The sequence below is a fragment of the Pleurodeles waltl genome, chromosome 11, assembly GCF_031143425.1.
Source record: "Pleurodeles waltl isolate 20211129_DDA chromosome 11, aPleWal1.hap1.20221129, whole genome shotgun sequence".
NCBI lineage: Eukaryota > Metazoa > Chordata > Amphibia > Caudata > Salamandridae > Pleurodeles > Pleurodeles waltl.
This window is the reverse complement of record NC_090450.1, coordinates 408,180,472-408,198,849: the sequence shown is the minus strand read 5'-3', so window position 1 is coordinate 408,198,849 and position 18,378 is coordinate 408,180,472. Positions and strand designations below refer to the sequence as shown.

The 18,378-nt window shown below is 44.4% G+C and overlaps 1 protein-coding gene across 3 annotated transcripts in view; it reads right to left on the bottom strand.

The window, feature by feature from the left end:
* UGGT1 (UDP-glucose glycoprotein glucosyltransferase 1) overlaps positions 1 to 18,378 on the bottom strand; it is a 1,185,714-nt gene that overhangs the window by 491,849 nt on the left and 675,487 nt on the right. For all 3 annotated transcript variants that reach the window (XM_069213734.1, XM_069213736.1, XM_069213735.1), the window contains 2 exons: positions 7,728 to 7,858; positions 7,122 to 7,217 (listed from right to left, as the gene is read on the bottom strand). In XM_069213734.1, coding sequence (XP_069069835.1) covers positions 7,122 to 7,217; positions 7,728 to 7,858 — 227 coding nt within the window. The remainder of the gene's footprint in view (positions 1 to 7,121; positions 7,218 to 7,727; positions 7,859 to 18,378) is intronic.

Genomic DNA, 18,378 nt, shown 5'->3' with positions numbered 1-18,378 from the left:
CGTTGAACGGCATATTGAGTACTGCTTGCTGTATTTCTGGTTTAAAGCCAGACGTGCGTAACCATGCGTGCCTTCTGATGGTTACTGCAGTGTTTATTGTCCTTGCAGCTGTGTCCGCTGCATCCATAGAGGAGCGTATTTGGTTATTGGAGATGTTTTGTCCCTCCTCAACCAGATGTTTTGCCCGCTTTTGAAAATCTTTGGGTAGATGCTCGATGAGATGCTGCATCTCGTCCCAATAGGCTCTGTCATAACGCGCTAGGAGCGCCTGAGAGTTTGCGATGCACCACTGGCTTGCAGCTTGTACAGCGACTCTTTTCCCAGCTGCGTCGAATTTTCGGCTTTCCTTATCCGGGGGTGGTGCATCGCCCGATGTGTGTGAATTGGCTCTTTTGCGAGCTGCTCCTACCACGACTGAGTCTGGTGGCAGTTGAGAGGTGATAAAAGCAGGGTCTGTGGGAGGTGCTTTATATTTTTTCTCAACCCTCGGAGTGATCGCTCTACTGTTGACAGGGTCTTTGAAGATTTGCTTCGCGTGCCTTAGCATTCCTGGAAGCATAGGCAGGCTTTGGTAGTTGCTATGGGTGGAGGAGAGGGTGTTTAAAAGGAAGTCATCCTCGACAGGTTCTGTGTGTAACGACACGTTGTGGAATTCTGCTGCCCTAGCTACCACCTGCGCATACGCTGTGCTGTCCTCAGGTGGTGAGGGCTTGGTAGGGTATGACTCTGGACTATTGTCCGACACTGGGGCGTCGTATAGGTCCCAAGCATCTTGGTCATCTTGGCTCATGGTGGTGTGAGCCGGTGAATGTGACGGAGTTTGTGCCGGTGATATCTGAGTTACAGGTGGAGGAGAGGGTGGCGGAGTTGCTTTCTTTGCCACCTTTGCTTGTGGTGTTAGTTGTTTAGTTTGGAACTCTAGTCTCCTTTTTCTCCTGATTGGTGGAAGAGTGCTAATCTTCCCTGTTCCACTCTGGATGAAGATCCTCTTTTGTGTATGGTCTACATCAGTAGTCTGTAACTCCTCTTCAAACCTGTGTTTACGCATTTGAGAGGACAATGATTGTCCTCTGAATATGAGCCGGTAGTGGGTTCGGTTGCTGGTTGTTTTGGCACCGAAACTGTGTCTTTTTTTGTTTTCGGCTCCAAGGCGAATCTCTTCTTTTTCAGATTCGAGCCTTCTCGGCGTCGATCATCCTCGGTGCCGCTGTCTCTGCGTCGAGCAGCGTCGGCTCCGCTTTCTCGGCGTCGATCTTTTTCGGCAACACTTTCTCGGTCCCGAGAATGTTGCGTGCCTGTGTCTCGACCCGAGTCGGACGTTCTGGGCACCAGTTCGGCCTTTTTCGGTGCCGATGGACGGTCACCTTTATGGGTTGAGCCATGGCCAGTTGGCAGTGGCATCCCCTGGGCCTTGTCTGTTTTCTTGTGCTGTGTGCTTTTCGACGTCTTACTCACAGTTTCATCGACGTCGAATTCATCCGAGTCCGATTCATGGATGGAGAAGGCTTCCTCCTCTTCTCCTTGTTCCTCGAACTCTCGGTGTTCTGTCGGCGTGGACGCCATCTGTAATCTTCTGGCTCGACGGTCACGGAGCGTTTTTCGGGACCGGAACGCACGACAGGCCTCACAAGTTTCTTCTTTGTGCTCGGGTGACAGGCACAAGTTACAGACCAAATGTTGGTCCGTATATGGATATTTATTGTGGCATTTAGGACAGAATCGGAACGGGGTCCGTTCCATCGGTGTCGATGTTACACGCGGTCGGGCCGACCAGGCCCCGACGGGGGATCGAAATTACCCCGAAGGGCTACCGGAGCTCTTCACGATTCGGTGTCGATTCTAACTATCCCGATCCCGAGCGAAACAATACTGACATAGTTTTTCGAAGTTTTGACTATCTTTCCGTCCCGAAACCCGGAGCGAAAAGGAACACGTCCGAACCCGAGGGCGGAAAAAAAACAATCTAAGATGGAGCCAACGCCCATGCGCAATGGAAGCAAAGAGGAGGAGTCCCTCGGTCTCGTGACTCGAAAGACTTCTTCGAAGAAAAACAACTTGTAACACTCCGACCCAACACCAGATGGCGGACTGTGCACAACATGTGTATCTGCAGCAACAGATGCCATCGAACGTAATGTTTTGAGAATGTGTGCAGGTGTGGAACACTGCATGCGAACACAGTGGTCACAACTTTGGATATGGTAGCGTGAGCCCATAAGCCCTCAGGGAGCTATTTCTTCACCAATGCTAGCACAGCTTACTGCAAGGACAATCCATCACAAGACGATTCTGTACAGCTTTCCCTTTTTGGCTCCCACATAGCCCACAATGAGCTGATCGTCCACCCAGAACCCTCTTGTTTGGTCAACAGCACTCCTTTTGGGTCCAGGTGGTGGAGTTCCACCTCTTCTTTGGAGGAATGAGGGCAAGCAAAAAAAAAGGGTGATGCTCTGGCCTACACTGAATGAAGTCACAACATTTGGAAGGAAGGAGGCACAAGTCTGAAGAACCAGCTTGTCTGGGTAAGAGGTAGGATTAGGAGGATGCCCAGAAAGCGCCTACATAAAAAAGGCAGCTTTGATGGTCAATAGCTTAAGAAGGCTATTGTGCAGAGGCTTGAATGGTACACACATAAAAGAGGTGAGTAACAGGTTTAGGTCCCACTGAGGCATGACAAAGGGCATACGTGGAACATATGTTGCTGGCCTTTAAGGAACCTAGCCACAACAGGTGACTCAAAGAGGTTGGTCCAGCAACTGCAGAAATGGCAGAAAGATAGCCCTTTACTCTTCCGAAAGCATAATGCAAACAAAATAATTTATGAGAAAGGTGCAGATAGGGGTGTCAATGATGCAGGGAGCACACCACTGAAACAAATTTTTACCAGTGGTAGGTGTATACTGATTTGGTAGGGGGAGGGGGGAAATACCTGGTTGCCAGCATAACATCACAGACTTTGGGAGGAAGGTCAAAAGCTGTCAACTGTCACCATTCAGTGTCTATGCATGTAGGTGGGGTGTGCAGAATCCTGCCTTGTTGCTGTGACAGAAGATCCTCCCGAAGTGGCAGCCTGGCTGAAGGATGTATGGAGATGCTCAACAGCTCGGGATACCAGACTATGTGCCCAATCCAGAGCCATAAGGATGACTTGGGCCCAGTGTGCATGATCTTCTTGAGAACTCTGGGCAGGAGTGGTACTGGTGGAAAGGCATACAGGAGGCAAGAGTTCCACTCAAGACAAAGAGTCTCCGAGCAACAGTCACCTTAGAAACTTCAGCGAGCAGAACTGCTGATAATTTGTGTTCTCAGCAGTGGTGAACAGATCTAACCAAGGTTCACCCTACTGCTGAAAGAGCTCTTGCACAGCCTCTGGGTGGAAATGCCTGTTGTGATCCGCAAGGTGTCTTTGGTCGAATTTGTCTGCACTGGCATTCAGAGAACCCGTCAGATGCTGTGCCACCAGTTAAAATGCACATATGATCCAGTCATGTCCAGAGGAGCAGAGCGTCTTGACAAAGGTTCAACAACCTCACCCTATTTGTTGCAGTATCACATGGAGGTGGTGTTGTCCATGAACACATCGCCTAAACCTCCAACAGGTTTATGTAAAGCTGGAATTCCACCGGAGATCACAGTCCTCTGATCGCAGCCTCTCCCAGAAGGCCACAAAGCCCAGAAATGACATCTATCACTACAGTCAACTCTGGCTGAAGAAGGGAGAGGGGTCTGCCCCTGACCCATTTGTGGTTCATTAGCCACCGCTGCAGGAATTCTGCAGTTCCCTCCGCAATCTGGACAATGTTGGAGAGATGCTGTGCCCACTGGGCTTTCAGGTCCCACTGCAGACCCCGCATATGCCAGCGGACATGTGTCACCAGCAGGAAGCAATCAGACCCAATAGCCTGAGAGTCAGTCTCATCGAAAGGCAGGATCGAGGCTGAAATGTCTTTACCATAGCCCTAATCTCATGCTCGTGAGGACAGGCCCAGGACTGCACTGTATCCAGAAAAACTCAGATGAAAGGAATCATCTGAGAGGGAGTCAGGTGTGACTTCGGCATTTTGATAGTGAACTTCAGTGAGGGCAGGGGGCTCACTGTTGTCTGAAGGTGTGTGATGACTGCCTTCAACAACTAGTCATCAAGGTAGTCGGCAGGATGGGGATATGGAAATAAGCACTGTGCAAGTCCAATGCTACCATGCAGTCTCCCAGATCTAGGGCAGACAAAACCGGAGTGAGCGCGATCATTTTAAATTATTACTTCTTCAAGGTGAAGTTGAGAAGGTGCAGATCTAGGAAAGGGCAAAGTCCTCCGTCCTCCTTTGGCAGCTGAAAGTAGCGGGAATAGCAACCAAGACCTACTTCTGATGCAGGCACCCTCTCAATGGTTTTCTTGGCCAAGAGAGCCTGCACTTCTTGACAGAGGAAGGCGGGATAGTCCTCCATCAGCCAATCACAAGTGAGTGGCATAGGTGGAGGAGGTATCACAAAGGGGAGGGAGTAGCCCATTTGAACTATCTGTAGAACTAAATGCCTGATGTTATTGACCACCAAAGGGAAAGGTAATTGTATATCCTGCCTCCCATTGGCTGTCCATGAGTATCTGTGGGCAGTATAAAGTGGCTTGGAGGCCTCAGCTGCCAGGGACGAGATGGTAGGGTTGTGAGGGGTATGGTGGTCTGACCTGAAAGCTTGTCTCACATGCTCTTTGAGATTCACAACCTGTGCTATGAAAAGGCTGGTCAGCCTGCTGGCCAAAGTGGCTGAGAGGGTATGGGCACAGTTGGAGACCCATTCCATAGCCAATAAAGGTGGATTGGGGTTCTCCAATCGCAGTGTTAGGCTGGTGGAAGAGAACATGCTCTTGCCAAAGGTCTGTAGGCTCTTGGATTCCCTATCCTGTAGGGTGGTAGGGAACAAACCAGGGTGTATGAGGGATATGAGGCTTGGACCACCATGCTATCTGGGGTGGGTTGCTGGGTAAGGAAACTGGGATGCCCACAACTGAGGCACTTTCAGCAGGCAATCGTCCTATTCACAAGAACCCCTGTGCAGGGCTTGGACAAGTCCCAAGTAGGAAGTCCACAAGGGCTTCATTGAATGGGAGTAGGGGGTTCTGACGGGGTGACTCCCGGCAGAAGCACCTGTCAAGACGTTAGTCCTGACTGCCTCTGAGGGCAGGTTAAGGTCCAGGGTCTCAGCTGCCCTGCACACTCCCATTGCAAATTTGGTTCCCTCCTCCATAACCACAGTAGGAGGGAAAACCAGGCCAGTGTCAGATGAGGTGTATATTCAAAGGTAAGTAATCTGCAGCCATAAGTCACTATAGGATAAATCGGTCATCAATAAGGCTGTTGTTGATGGAGAAGGCTTCCTTGTGTGCAAGGACAGCTCTGTTTTAGACTCTGTTGTGGTTTTCTTTCAGTCATTGACTATAGGAGAATTAGTCAACAGGGAAAGGCACGTTTTCCATGAAGAAGCCTGAGCCAGTCAAGAAAATCATACTTTTTTGTCTTTTAACTATACAACATCAGTGTGTTTACATTCACAGATGTTGAAGTATGAGCAGCAGTTTGAACATACTTGTTCCCTGATGAAACAGCCTCCATGAGGGCAGTATCTAACCACTTTTCTACATACTTTATGGTACTAGCTGAAAGGGCCTGGCAGATGTTACAGTCATGGGGAACAAGGTTGAGTTGCAAGCTATTATTGTTTAAGTTGGGTCCATTTGCAAAAATCTGTGTTTAGCCCCCGAGTCTTACAAGGCTAAATAGTAACTGTTTATCCTTATCACAAGGCATAGCCTTGATTGCAATGAAGTTTATATTAAAATGTATTAAATGAAGTTGATAGTAAATATAGGTAATAAGAGGTTTTCCCCTTTTACCGTGCTACAAATAGCTAGCTCCTCAAAAGTTGCATCTGGTTAAAATACAAAGAGAAAAAATGTAAACCTCTATTTTGATGAGGAAGACTTCCTTTCATGAGGGGATGTTGATAGGCTCAGCCTTTACCAGACCACTGTGAGGTATTTTTAAAAGCTTTAGAGGGCTGTTCTGAACCCTTTCCAGAACGAGGTGATCTTTGTCTTTTCTGAGACTTTTTGGAAGACCAGAAATATTCAGCACTCTTTGAATCTGAGACAAGGTTTTTTTTTGTTTGTTTTAAGCTTTTGCAGCCATATGAGCAGTCTTCCCTCACTATCATTCAGAGTAAGACAAAAAAAGGTACGACATACCTTACATTCTTCAGCAGAATGATCAGGATAGAGGGAATATATACAGTCTCTATGTGGATCCTCAGAATTAAGTATTTTCTTCCCACGTGTAATGCAGGCTCTGAAGAGACCTTTTCTCTCTTTGTCAGACAGTAGAAAGATAATGTCAGTCCGGAGGTGTTTCAAGTGTGAAAAAACACTCTAGGACAAATAAGACCGTACGTTGTAGTGGTAAAATATATTCCAAACTGCAAAAAAAGTGAGCAGAGCTCAGTGGAGACTCCCTAGCTAGACGTGCGGTAGAAAATCTGAGGTACTGGCTCTCAGGTTGGTTCTAGAGAGTGGGATCATCTGATTGGTGGACTCTAGAGTTTAGTCCTTTTTTACATAATGACTTGGATAGATTACTTAGGAGAAGGTCAGTAAGCCTTTATTATTATTATGTCTATGGAGACATTATCTTTTCTAAGGTACCGGGGACTCCCATCTCGATGACGGGGAATGATTCAAGCATGTGAATCTATGAAAGTTCCAATACTGGAGTAACAGCAGAACGTATTTACAATATTCCCTATCAGAACACAGGATAGAAAACCTGAGGTATGGAGTGAAGTTCTGAAGACATTCACCAAAATTGGCTGCTGTGCAGACAGAAACAAAGAGGGAAAAGGCTAGACATGGGGTACTAAATGTATGCCTTTTAATGCCTTTTAATGCGCAGAGCCTGACAACCTGGAATAACTGTGAACCCTGAATGATCCAGTACAGGAGTACTGTGCCAGAATAAAATGGGCAATGTCATACACAGAAACTAAGGAGGAATAGATTCAATTGTACTACTGCAAACAAACAGAATATATATATATATATAATGACAACAAATTATAAAAATAACCCATACCTGTGTCTATCTTCTAGGTACTGGTACTCTATTCTTGCTTCTCCTTTAGGCTGAGCAGACAAAAGAGCATCTACTTTCATCACCAAGTCACTTACGCTATGAGAGATGAGAAAAGGAAAGTCTAGTTGCTACTTTTTTAAGGGGCAATTTGTCATCACAGTTTCATCCGTATCCTAATATTTCAATGTGTGCTTCATTTGGACTATTTAGAGATTAGTACAATGTCATGAACTATCACAAAGATTAATACATTTTTCAATCCAATGTGCACAGATTTACCAACTACTCTACTGCTTAGGATGTCATTATTTTCAAAAGAGACACTTCTGATACCATGAAAGGGAATAACCCTGTTCAGCCCTTTTTAGGTAATGTAAAGGAATATAATTGTTTTTGATATACTATTCATTCTGCAGGCTCTTCAATGTTATATTATGAAGTCTGAGGGCAAGGGAACTCTGTGAGACACTATACAAGCTTCACCTGAAGTTCACTGTTATGCTCAAATTTCCAACCTCTTGTGGGTTTGAAATGCAAGTTAAAGGGTTAAACCCACTGTTCCTCAAAGTGTTCACACAGACCTTTACTCAATGTGTTTTAACTTACTGATCTTCCTCCACACCCAGTTGTTGAATCTGTTCTTTGATTTTCTTTCCTGATGTCTTCAATATGAGACTCTCCAAAAGATGGAAGTCATCCTGGTTAAATATTTCACCATCTTCCAAGGGGCCAATGATCTAAACAGGACCACAGCACAAATGAAATTTAGAGCCATCTACCTCCATTGTTTTTGCATGCATTAAGTTACCAAGTAAAATACATTTGAACATTATTAGCCTTCTATAAAAACACAGAACAGTTGCTGTCTAACAGCATTCAAAGGAACAGAACTGTCCTACTTCCCAAAAATCTGCATTTTAGGTCTCAGCATTCACCACTGCTGGAACAACTCTGATCTGGTCAACCAAGACCAAAAGCTGATCTTTTCTATGAAAACTAATGAGAGATTATTTACCTTTGTTAACAATATTTTGGTGTATACATAATTGTCCCATAGGTTCATCACTTTCTGAACACTCATTCCAGATTTAAAACTGGTCTGAAAAACATTTCCCTAACCAGGTCTCTCCTGTGTCACCAAGTGACACTACATGGCCCCTGCCACGATTCTGCTTGCAAACCTAATGTCACCAAATCGCATGAGGTGCAAAGCTGCATACATATGTAGGTACATGGTATTTATCAGCCCTACCTTTGCATGTGGAAAGGGACAGAATGCAAAACCAACCACAAAATAGAGCATATAACATGCTTGTACACCTTGAGCTCTTATTAACCACTGCATTAGGTAACTGGGGAAGCAAGGAGTGAGGTAATTGCTGGAAGGTTATGTAGCCAACAGAAATCTTGTTAAAGAAGGTAAGTAGTGTTTTCTTTTGACAGTTGGATACATCTCCCCTGACACCTCATCTCACGAGGCGTCCTAACACAGTGAGACTGAGTAGTGTGGTTAACTAAGGAAGTCACACAACACAATTCAGGAAATGTACCCCTCCATGCATGCTGGAAATGTGAGAGGGTAATGCTATACAAAAGTACATAAGTATGACCACGTAGCTGTCCATCAGATGTCAGCTCCTGGAAGCCTCTAGAAAGAGCCTTTCATGCAGCACCGGCTCTGGTGGAATGAGAATGAATGTCCTCAGAGGATCATGACAAGGGCATAGTAGATATTGGTACAAAGGATCACAATGTGAAATGATGAATCCTCTGATCACCTGGCTCTTTATAGCTCCAATGAAGCCCACAAAGAGTTGGCCATCACTATGCTATTACATGCAACAGGTGCAATTCAACTCAGCAAGCTTTAGATCCAGCCAAAGCAGACCTTTCTCCTCCTTGTCTGGAACCGGAGGAGGAAAGAAAGCTGGACGAGTAACAGACAGAAAAGGGTATCGCCCATGCAACTATTTCAGGGTCCATAAGGGCTTCAATAAAGAGTAAAAGGATGCATATTTTCCATCAGATTGTTAGATTTTACTTCCTCCGACAGTAAGGAGTATGTTACTTACCCTGTAACCATCTATTTGTAGTATGTAGTGCTGCAGAATAACATGCTAGCCCCGCCATCTAGCTTTGTGCCTGCACTTTGCAACTTGTTTTTCCTCGAGTAAGTAATTTATGGTTGAAGTCGTGTGTTGTATCTCCTCCTTGAGGCACTGCACATGTTCAACGGTTCCTTTGTTAGATGATAAAGTTTTTTCCTGCCATATAGGAAGGGCAGATATAGCCTAGTAAGCCAGAGTTTGCTGTTGGGCATGCTGGAATGTCTATGTGTCTCCATCAAATACATGGAGGAGGATGGAGTGTGCTTGTGAATCTGAAGGACTACAAATAGATGCTTACAGGGTACGTAACGTACTCTAATCATAGCATGTGCTGGCTGCGGATACACATGCTATGCATAGACTGTAAAGCAGTACTTCTTTTGCAGTGGCTTAGGTATCAGATGGAGCATTTGCCTGAAATAATGTGCGCTAAACCGCCTGTCCTATCAGAGCTTGTTGTCTGGTGCGTACATCCACACAATACTGTATTATAAAAGTGTGTGGATTTGTCCATGATGCCGCTTTCTAAATGTCTGTTAGTGGGATGTTCCTTAAGAAAGCCATTAATGCGGCATTCTTTCTTGGTATTGTTGGTAATGTTCTTTTTGCTTTAATGTAACAAACTTGTATACATTTTACTATCCATCTAGCAATTCCTGCTTTTGAGATGTGATCCCCTTCTCTTGGGTTAGAAAAAGCTAAAAAAAAGTTGTTGCATTTTTTCTTAATGCCTTTGTCCTTTCCACATAGAATATAAGGGCACGTTTTACAACCAGTGTATGTAATGCCCTTTCAGCCATTGTTGCTGGATTAGGAAAGAAGACTGGTAAGTCTAGTGTCTGATTTAAATGGATAGGGTAAAGGACTTTTGGCAAAAATGTTTGGGTATGTGCATAGTCTAATTTTGTCTTGGAATACTTGAAAAGATTGTTCCTCAATTGTGAGAGCATGTATTTCGCTGACTCTTCTGAGTTATGCAATGGCAACAAGGAATGAGACTTTTCATGTTTGAAATTGTATTTGGCATTTCTGCATCGGTTTAAACAGTGTGGACATCAACCATTTTAGTACACTGTTTAAATTCCATGCTAGAATAAGGAGATGTAAGCAGTCTTTTAAGTCCTTCCATGAATGCTTTAATGACAGGTATATGAAAAAGAGATTGATGTTTCCTGTTTTGTAGGTATGCACCAAGTGCAGCTAAATGCAATCCTATAGATGTGTATGTAAAATATGCTTTCTGAAGTTGTAACAAGTAACATACTTTTTGCTGTTCAGAAGGTGAGGGAGGTTTTATGTTCTCTAGAGCGCAGTAATGTACAAAACGCTTCCATTTTGCTGCATAACACACCCTTGTAGTTGGTCTTCTGGCTATTTTTTGGAATGTTCATACATTTTTGGGCTAATAGTAGGTACCTGAATTCTAAGACCCCAGGAGCCAGATGATTAGACTGAGTTGTGCTACATTGGGGTGCCTGACTCTGCCCCACTGTGAGTCATTAGCTCTGGAATGTTGGGACGTTTCTCATGATGTACAAGGGAGCGTTCCAACAGAGTTGTGTACCATGGTTGACTTGCCCATGATGGGGCTATGAGTACCATAGCTAGTGAAGTCTGTCTGAGTTTCATGACCACGTAAAGAAATGAGTGGGAGAGGTGGAAAAATATCTGACCTGCTCATCCATGGTGCATTGCCCTTGGATTATGGGTGTGGGTGCCTGGATGCGAAGTGTCAGCATTTTGTGTTTTCTACAGGGGCTAACAGATCTATTGTAGGAGTCACTCACTGTTGGAAGTGTGTTTGTAGGATTTGACTGTGAATTTCCCACTCATGGACTTGTTGTTGAGTCCTGCTCAGAAGGTCCGCTAGGAAGTTGTCCACCTCTGGTATGTTCTGTGCCAGTAGGAGGATGCTGTACTTGATGGCCCATTTCGAGATGATTTGTGCTAGTTGAAATAGCTGTAACAAATAGGTCCCTCCTTGTTTCTGAATGTAATACATGTCAATCATATTGCCTGTGGACAGAAGGACATTCCTCTCTGTTATGTTGGGTAGGAATGCTTACAGAGTTAATTGTATGGCTTTTGGCTCCAGCACATTGATAGGAAAATGTATTTTTTACAGACCAGTGACCCTGTACTGTAAAGGCTTCCATGTGAACACCCCAACCTATGAGTGATGCTTTTGTTGTTAATGTCACTTGAGAGATTGGGTCTTAGAAGTCTCTTCTCTTCTGTGTGTTTTCTGTGTTCCACCACTGTAGTGCCTGTTAGACCATGTGTGAAACCAACACTAGAACTTCCATGTTCCTTCCTGCTTGTGACCACTGTGATGCTAAGCACTCTTGGGGGGGTCTTATGTGTTGTCTTGCATGTGGTACTACTGATATGCAAGATGTCACCATCCGTAGGAGATGCATCACCATTTTAACTGATAGGGGACGATGTACCTGAAAAAGAGAGGCTATGTTCTGGAGATTGAGGACTCTCTGTGGACTGGGATAAGCTTTTGCTGTGATTGAACTGAGTACGGCTCCAAGGTAAGGTTGTATCTGGAGCGGTTGTACATGGGATTTGGTCGCATTTATTAGAAATCACTTTCTCTCTAGCCGGTTGATAGTGTTTTGAGTGTCTTGAAAACATTTTTGTTTGCTGGAACCCTTGATCAACCAATCGTCCAGATATGGAAACGCATGCATCTTTTCCCTTCCTAGGCTTGCTGCTAATAGAGCTAAGCATTTGGTGAACACTCATGGGGCTGTGATGACACCAAATGGTAGTACTTTGAACTGATGATGACGTCTACTTACCACAAACTGTACGTACAGGCAATGCACAGGATGGACTGGTATTTGAAAGTATGATTCCTTAAGATCTAGTGCGGTCATGAAGTCGCCTTCCTGTAGTAGTGTTATTACATCCTGTAGTGTCACCATGTGGAAGTGTGTGGATAGCATGTAGTGATTTAGTGGGTTTAAGTCCAATATGCAACACAAGGTTTCATCTGTTCTTATTATTAAGAAGTAATGGGAGTATACTCCTTTTCCTTGATGTTTAAATGGGACAGGTTTTATGGCCCATTTTTGTAATAATTATTTTACTTCTTCCTTCAGTAGGTACAGATGTGGAATGAGGGTGTGTTTCTTTGGTGAGCTATACTATGGTTGTGTTTTGAGTTTGAGACAATATCCCTGTTTCACTATGCCTAACACCAATTGGTCAATGTGATTTGTGGCCACAACTGATGGAACTGTTGTAACCTTCCCCAGTCAGGTGATGTGTGATCGGGGGAATGGTCAGCAAGTCACTGTTTGATGTAGAGGCTCCCCATTTCCCTCTGGATTTAAACACACTTATGTAGTAACTACCGCCAGATCGCTGGTGGTATTTATGTTGCTGCTGTTGATAACTTGGGGTATCCTGTCTGTTACTCTTTGAGGCTCCTCTGCCTTGGAACCTCAGAAAGGGCTGATGCTGTAGAGTGCTTGTCTGTAGGGCACCCTCTGACCTGGCAGTCTCTGTGTCCTTCTTGATCTTTTCGAGTTGTGTGTCTACCTCAGGCCCAAAGAGATGTTCGCCATCAAATGGAATATTCAGCCTATGTTGCTGAACTTGACGGCTTGAAACTGAATATGCGAAGCCATGCATGGTGACGTAACATTATAGAAAAACGAATTCCTCTTACAGCTGTGTCTGCGCTATCCAGTGCACACTTAATTCTTGCGTTAGAGATTTGCCTCAATTCCGCATTTTGTTCTTCCCCTTTCTTTTTATATTGGTCTGGGAGGTTTTGTAATAGCTCTTCCATCTCATTGCATGTTGCTCTATTATACCAGGATAGGAGACCCTCCTGGAGTTTGCTATCCGCCAGTGATAGACATGTTCTGGGCCACTCTCTTCCCTGTGGCGTCAATACGCTTACTCTCCTTGTCAGGATGTGGTGCTTCCCCTGAACTCTATGACACAGCTCTTTCACATGCTGTAGCAGGGTGCCCTTTGATGTAAAGAGGGTCCAAAGGTGAGGGCCTGTATTTTCTCTCAATCCTGGGTGTAATAACTCTTGATTTTACTGGGTTCTTAAAAATGTCTGTTGAGACTTCAAGCATGGATCCTATAAGTGGTAGGTACTGGACCATTCTCTCAGTCCTATAAAAGTGTTTCCAATAGTGAAAAGTATGTTTCATCTTCAGTGGTGTGCATTGGCAGTTTGTCATATGCATCTGCTCTTTGAATCACACTATGATACGAAGAGGTCTCATCCGGTGGAGATGCTTTAGTTGGGTCAGGGAGTTCAATGTCAGTGTCTTGAAGGACCACATCATAATTATCCTGTTGGTCACGGCTATGTGCTGTACCTACTTGTGAATCATAGTAACGAGCCTCATGTTCAGATCTATCTCTGCCCTCTACCTCATGGGGAGGTGATAGTGATCCTGTATATGGTGAGGACAGTTGACTATGTGATCAGACTTGCGGCCCTATGTTCAAAAGCAACCTTTTTTGGTAGTGTCTTTGGCATGTCCAAATCTTGTGCTTGCTTTTGGATGCCTACTTATGATGCTTCTTTTTCATGAGTTCATGAAGGCCCTCAAATACTTTTTCGTCTTACTTTTCCATTACAGGCTTGTGATGTGATTTTACCTGTTTCTCTGGGAATGGTTTTGCAGAGGATGGTGTTTTTGCCTTTTGGGGTGGTGACGCCAAGGTCTTCTTTGGCATCGAAGAATGACTGTGATGTTTAAGCTTTGTTGTGGATTGATGCGCTTTTTGACTCCAGATGGCTCAACCTAGAGTGTGTTTTCAGATCCAACGCCTGTCCGGAGCCAAAGTCTGGTGTGGGTTTTTGGTAGATGCAGATGGGTGGCTCAATGCCGATGGTTGCTTTGGTACTGATGTTGACCCGATACCAGCTCCATCCTTCCCTTATGGGCCTTGTTGCCTGATCAGGATCGAGAATGTTCTCGCCCCGTCTCAGCTCTGAGGCACGCTCCCAGTGTCGGCTTTGAGCTTGAGGGCTGTGGCACACACCTTGGCATGGAGAGGGAGTATTCTGTATGATCTTTTTGGCATGGGGTGAGTTAATTGTACTCATGACCCCTGAAGTGGTATTCATCCTGGGCTCGACCCTGGTTCAGGTTCCATGATGCTTTGACATGCAAATCAAGCATTTTCCCTTGGCTAGAGCCACCAGAGACGAAATAGTGCGGCCTGGCGATGACATGTCCCTTTCCGCTTGTTACTGTGGTGTCCAGCACAGCCTCGCAGTGCTCTTCTTCTTGGGAGAACTTAGCCTTTGTCGTCATCTCCATATTATGTGCTAGTCTCTGATCTCGTCTGTTTCGCAGCACTTCTTATTTTTAAACAAGTTACATGCAGCGCTGTACTGCTCCTTGTGCTCCGGCGACAGAATCCGGTTGCAGACTTCGTGGATGTCTGAGTAGGTGTATTTCACCCTAAACTGAGGGCACCTCTTGAATAAGCTGTCTTTTTTAGCCTCCATTACCCAGAGATGAACATTCTTGTGGAAGGCGGCGATGTGGAAGTCTATTGCTTTGCTTCAAAATTTCAATGGTTCAAACATTTGCAGGAACTGTAGGCTGTTCTCGGTCGCGGATCTTCGATTTGCTGAATCTGTTCGCTTGCACCCGATGGCAGAAAAAAATAATCTAACAAAGGAACTGATGAACATGCGCAGTGCTTTGAGGAGGAGGAGATACAACAATGCACAAGGTCAACCATAAAAGACTTGCTCGAGAAGAACAAGTTGCAAAGTCTGGGCCCAACACTAGATGCAGGAGTGTGCATAGCATGTGTATCTGCAGCAAACACATGCTACAAATATCAATTCCAACAACTTTGCGCCTTTCAAATAACTATCATAAACGTTGAGGCAGGGCACGAGAGGTAGAAACTGTCTTCTGGTGAAGTATGCAGGCCACCGGCATTTGTAAGCCCAGGTAGAGGATAGCATTAGTATTTTAAGGTGACAGTAAGTAATCTGCTTTTGAGTCATGACTATCTACTCAACCCCTCTACAGTACTTATCCTCCATAGCCAACACACGTGAACAGGAACAGAAAGTCTCCTTCATGCAGGTAAACCTTTAGGCCCTGGGGAGAAGTTCACAATAAGGTTCAGCTCTAAAAATAGACTTCACCTCCACACTGCCCAGAGGATGTTTACCCATGTTCACCTCCTGGCTGGTGCCAGGGTAAGCTTAAGCATCTGCATCTTCTGCTCTCAGATCCAGCACAAGAGAACGGAAGGCCACCCTAGCCAATTTCAATTTTGCCATAGGTCCAAGGGTTGAAGCCTGTGTAGGTGCAGCATTCAGAGGCAGGCAATCCCCCCCTCCACCACCTCTCATGTGGAGTAGCACAGAGGGCTGTGTGTCAACCTAAAACAACCCAGCATTGCTCAGCAGTTGACCTCCACTTGTGTGGAGGTCAGCCAAAAGACCAAGACACTCAAAATCTCATTTTTTTAGGCAGTGGGGAATGACAGACATCCAAGGAAGAGTCCAGTGTTAGAGAATAGAGTTGAAAATCCAAACAGACCCACAGGACCGCTTCCTCAAGGAAGAAGGTGCCTGGTGCAGACAGCACTTTTGTTTTTCTGTAGAAAGCTCTCTTAGGAGAACATTCCCTGAAAGGTGGCTTACCTTTAGAAGGAGTCTGCTTGGAAATCTCCAACCATGCCTTAGCCAAAAATAATTTGTCCTCCCATCACCTGACGGCCTTCAGGTTCATGGAGGCACAAAAGTTGCAGCAGCATCTTTTCCCAATCCCAGACACCACAAAAAGTTCTTGTGGGGGTCTGAACGGGACAGCGGTTTTGCTGCACAGTCTGCATAACTTAAAAATCTGAGGCTCTTTGAGGGTACATTTCACCTAGTCACTGGTGAAAGTGGAGTACTACTTTTTAGGTGAGAAACAAACAGAAAGCTCCACATTGCACTGAAAAACAGGAAAATACATCAAAGCACCGCCTGGTACATAATATAATTTTGTCTGGAAGCAGGATCATATCTGGAGCTGCAGGGGCACCAGCTGGAAGCACCGGAGAGTCACTTCTGGGGAAAACATTTCTATACCACTTTGAAGCCTCAAAGGAGTATTCATAAGATGGGGAATTTGCCAGAAGACATAGCCATAAGAAACACATTGCTATATTATAATTAAGAAGGTTCCAGACAAATAACTATTTAATTGAAATGGCTTTTAGCTTCAGCAAAGTCAACCCTTCAAACATCACCTCAGAGAAAAAGTAAATATGAATTTGTTGGTAGGTGGGCATGGACTTCGGTGAACAACTTGCTCAGGCATAATGCTTGGACCTCTGACTCCAATGGTCTTCACTTTTTCATTGCAGGGTTTTACCTATTCTGATTTCTCGGGAACCAGGCTCTCAAGGTCAGCAACAGAAAGGAGCTGCTCTCCTATTGCTCGACTAGGAGACCTGGAATCTAAGCAAGCTTTAGGTTGTTAAGCAAGAGGAGGAGTAGAACTGAGAACCTAAATTACTGAGGCTAAAATATGACAATCAGTATTATTCGAATTCATGAATTTCAAATTTACTGATGAGTCTAGGGAATGAGGGGAAGGCATGAAGAAACATCCCCAACATCTCAGGAGAAAAGAGACTCCCAAAATCTTTTTCGACTGTTACCAGCCCGAAGACAAATGCTGGAAACAGTTATTCAGGTGCAAAAATGTCTGTTCTAGAAATCCCTCAAATGTTGAAGTTGGTCAGTATCACTGTATGACTGAGCTTCTATTTATGTGGAGCATGATGAAATCTGCTCAAGATTTGTGATACCACGTTCAACCTCCCATTTAAATGGGCCACAATGAGAAGGATATTGTTTCCCAGGAACCCTTTCCCTAGCTGAGCAACAAAAACAGCAAGGAAAATTAGGCTGTGTCTATCCCTGCTTATTTAAATTATACATCTCACCAGTATAGTCCGTCAATATTTAAACGACTGTGACTCTGAACAGAAGGAAGAGTATTAGGCTTAAAAAGATGGACATGCAGTTTAGGAGTTTGATGTGAAAGTGTCTGTCATGTGCTCTTCAGAACCAGTAAAGCTGACTGTGTAGGAAAGGTGTTACCAGTTAGACTGCAATTATACTCTGGTCATTGCCATCTGAGGTACTGGAAGTTAAAACGGAGAGCCTTATTTATTTATTTTTTTGAAGATATTCACCTCTTGAATTACCAAAATTCCAATACATGATTAGGGATCAAAATCCTCTAACTGTCTCCCCAGTGATTAATGCCAATTCAGAAGTAGACTTAAATATTTAAGTCCTCTTCTTTAACGATTCAAAAGGATAACATGAATACATTGAGTCAGTAGGCCCAAGTATCTCAGGCATGGAGAAAGGCAAAATGATTGGGCTGAGGGCCAGAGTATTCTAGCAGTGAAAACAATAGACATACAAATTACTCTATTACTGTTTCTATAATCTAAAGACTACCGGTCTGAATTAAGTTTCCCTTGACTGTTCTCTGAAAACTGAACTTTTAGCAGCTAACCATCCAGACAAATGAGAATTCCCGAAAGGGAGAGCCGGGCCATCACAACTGTGAGGACCTTTGCTGAAACTTCTGTGAAAAGAGAATAGGCTGTATGGTAAACCTTAGTATTGATAATGACATCCTCCAACGGCAAATTATAAATATTGATGAAGCATTTTCTCTATTTGTATTTGAAAATATGCATCACGGAGATCCACAGATGCCATCCAGTGTTTGATACTGAAGTACTTCCCATGTCGAAACTGGTTCATAGTGAAGATGCAGGATTGGACAGATGTCACTGTCACCTCAAGCACGTTAAAGTAACTGAATAAAATTCTAGTACTTTATGTTCACCGATAGTGAAAACAGGCCACTGTTTGCTTAAAATGGGGGATCACACTAGTAGAGTCCTAAATGGAAGCTTCCCTCCATGATGCCATTAACAATCAGAATGTCCATACTGGTTTCCCTTGTTCAAGTCCCTATGTCATCATAGGTCACACTTGAGGAAGATGAGAGAGGATCGAGTAATCAGTTCCTGATGAGACTAGCTAACATTTGTGGGTTACACAACATCATGTAGTACCAATTACAAACTCTGCTGGAGAAGCTGTAAGCGGTAGC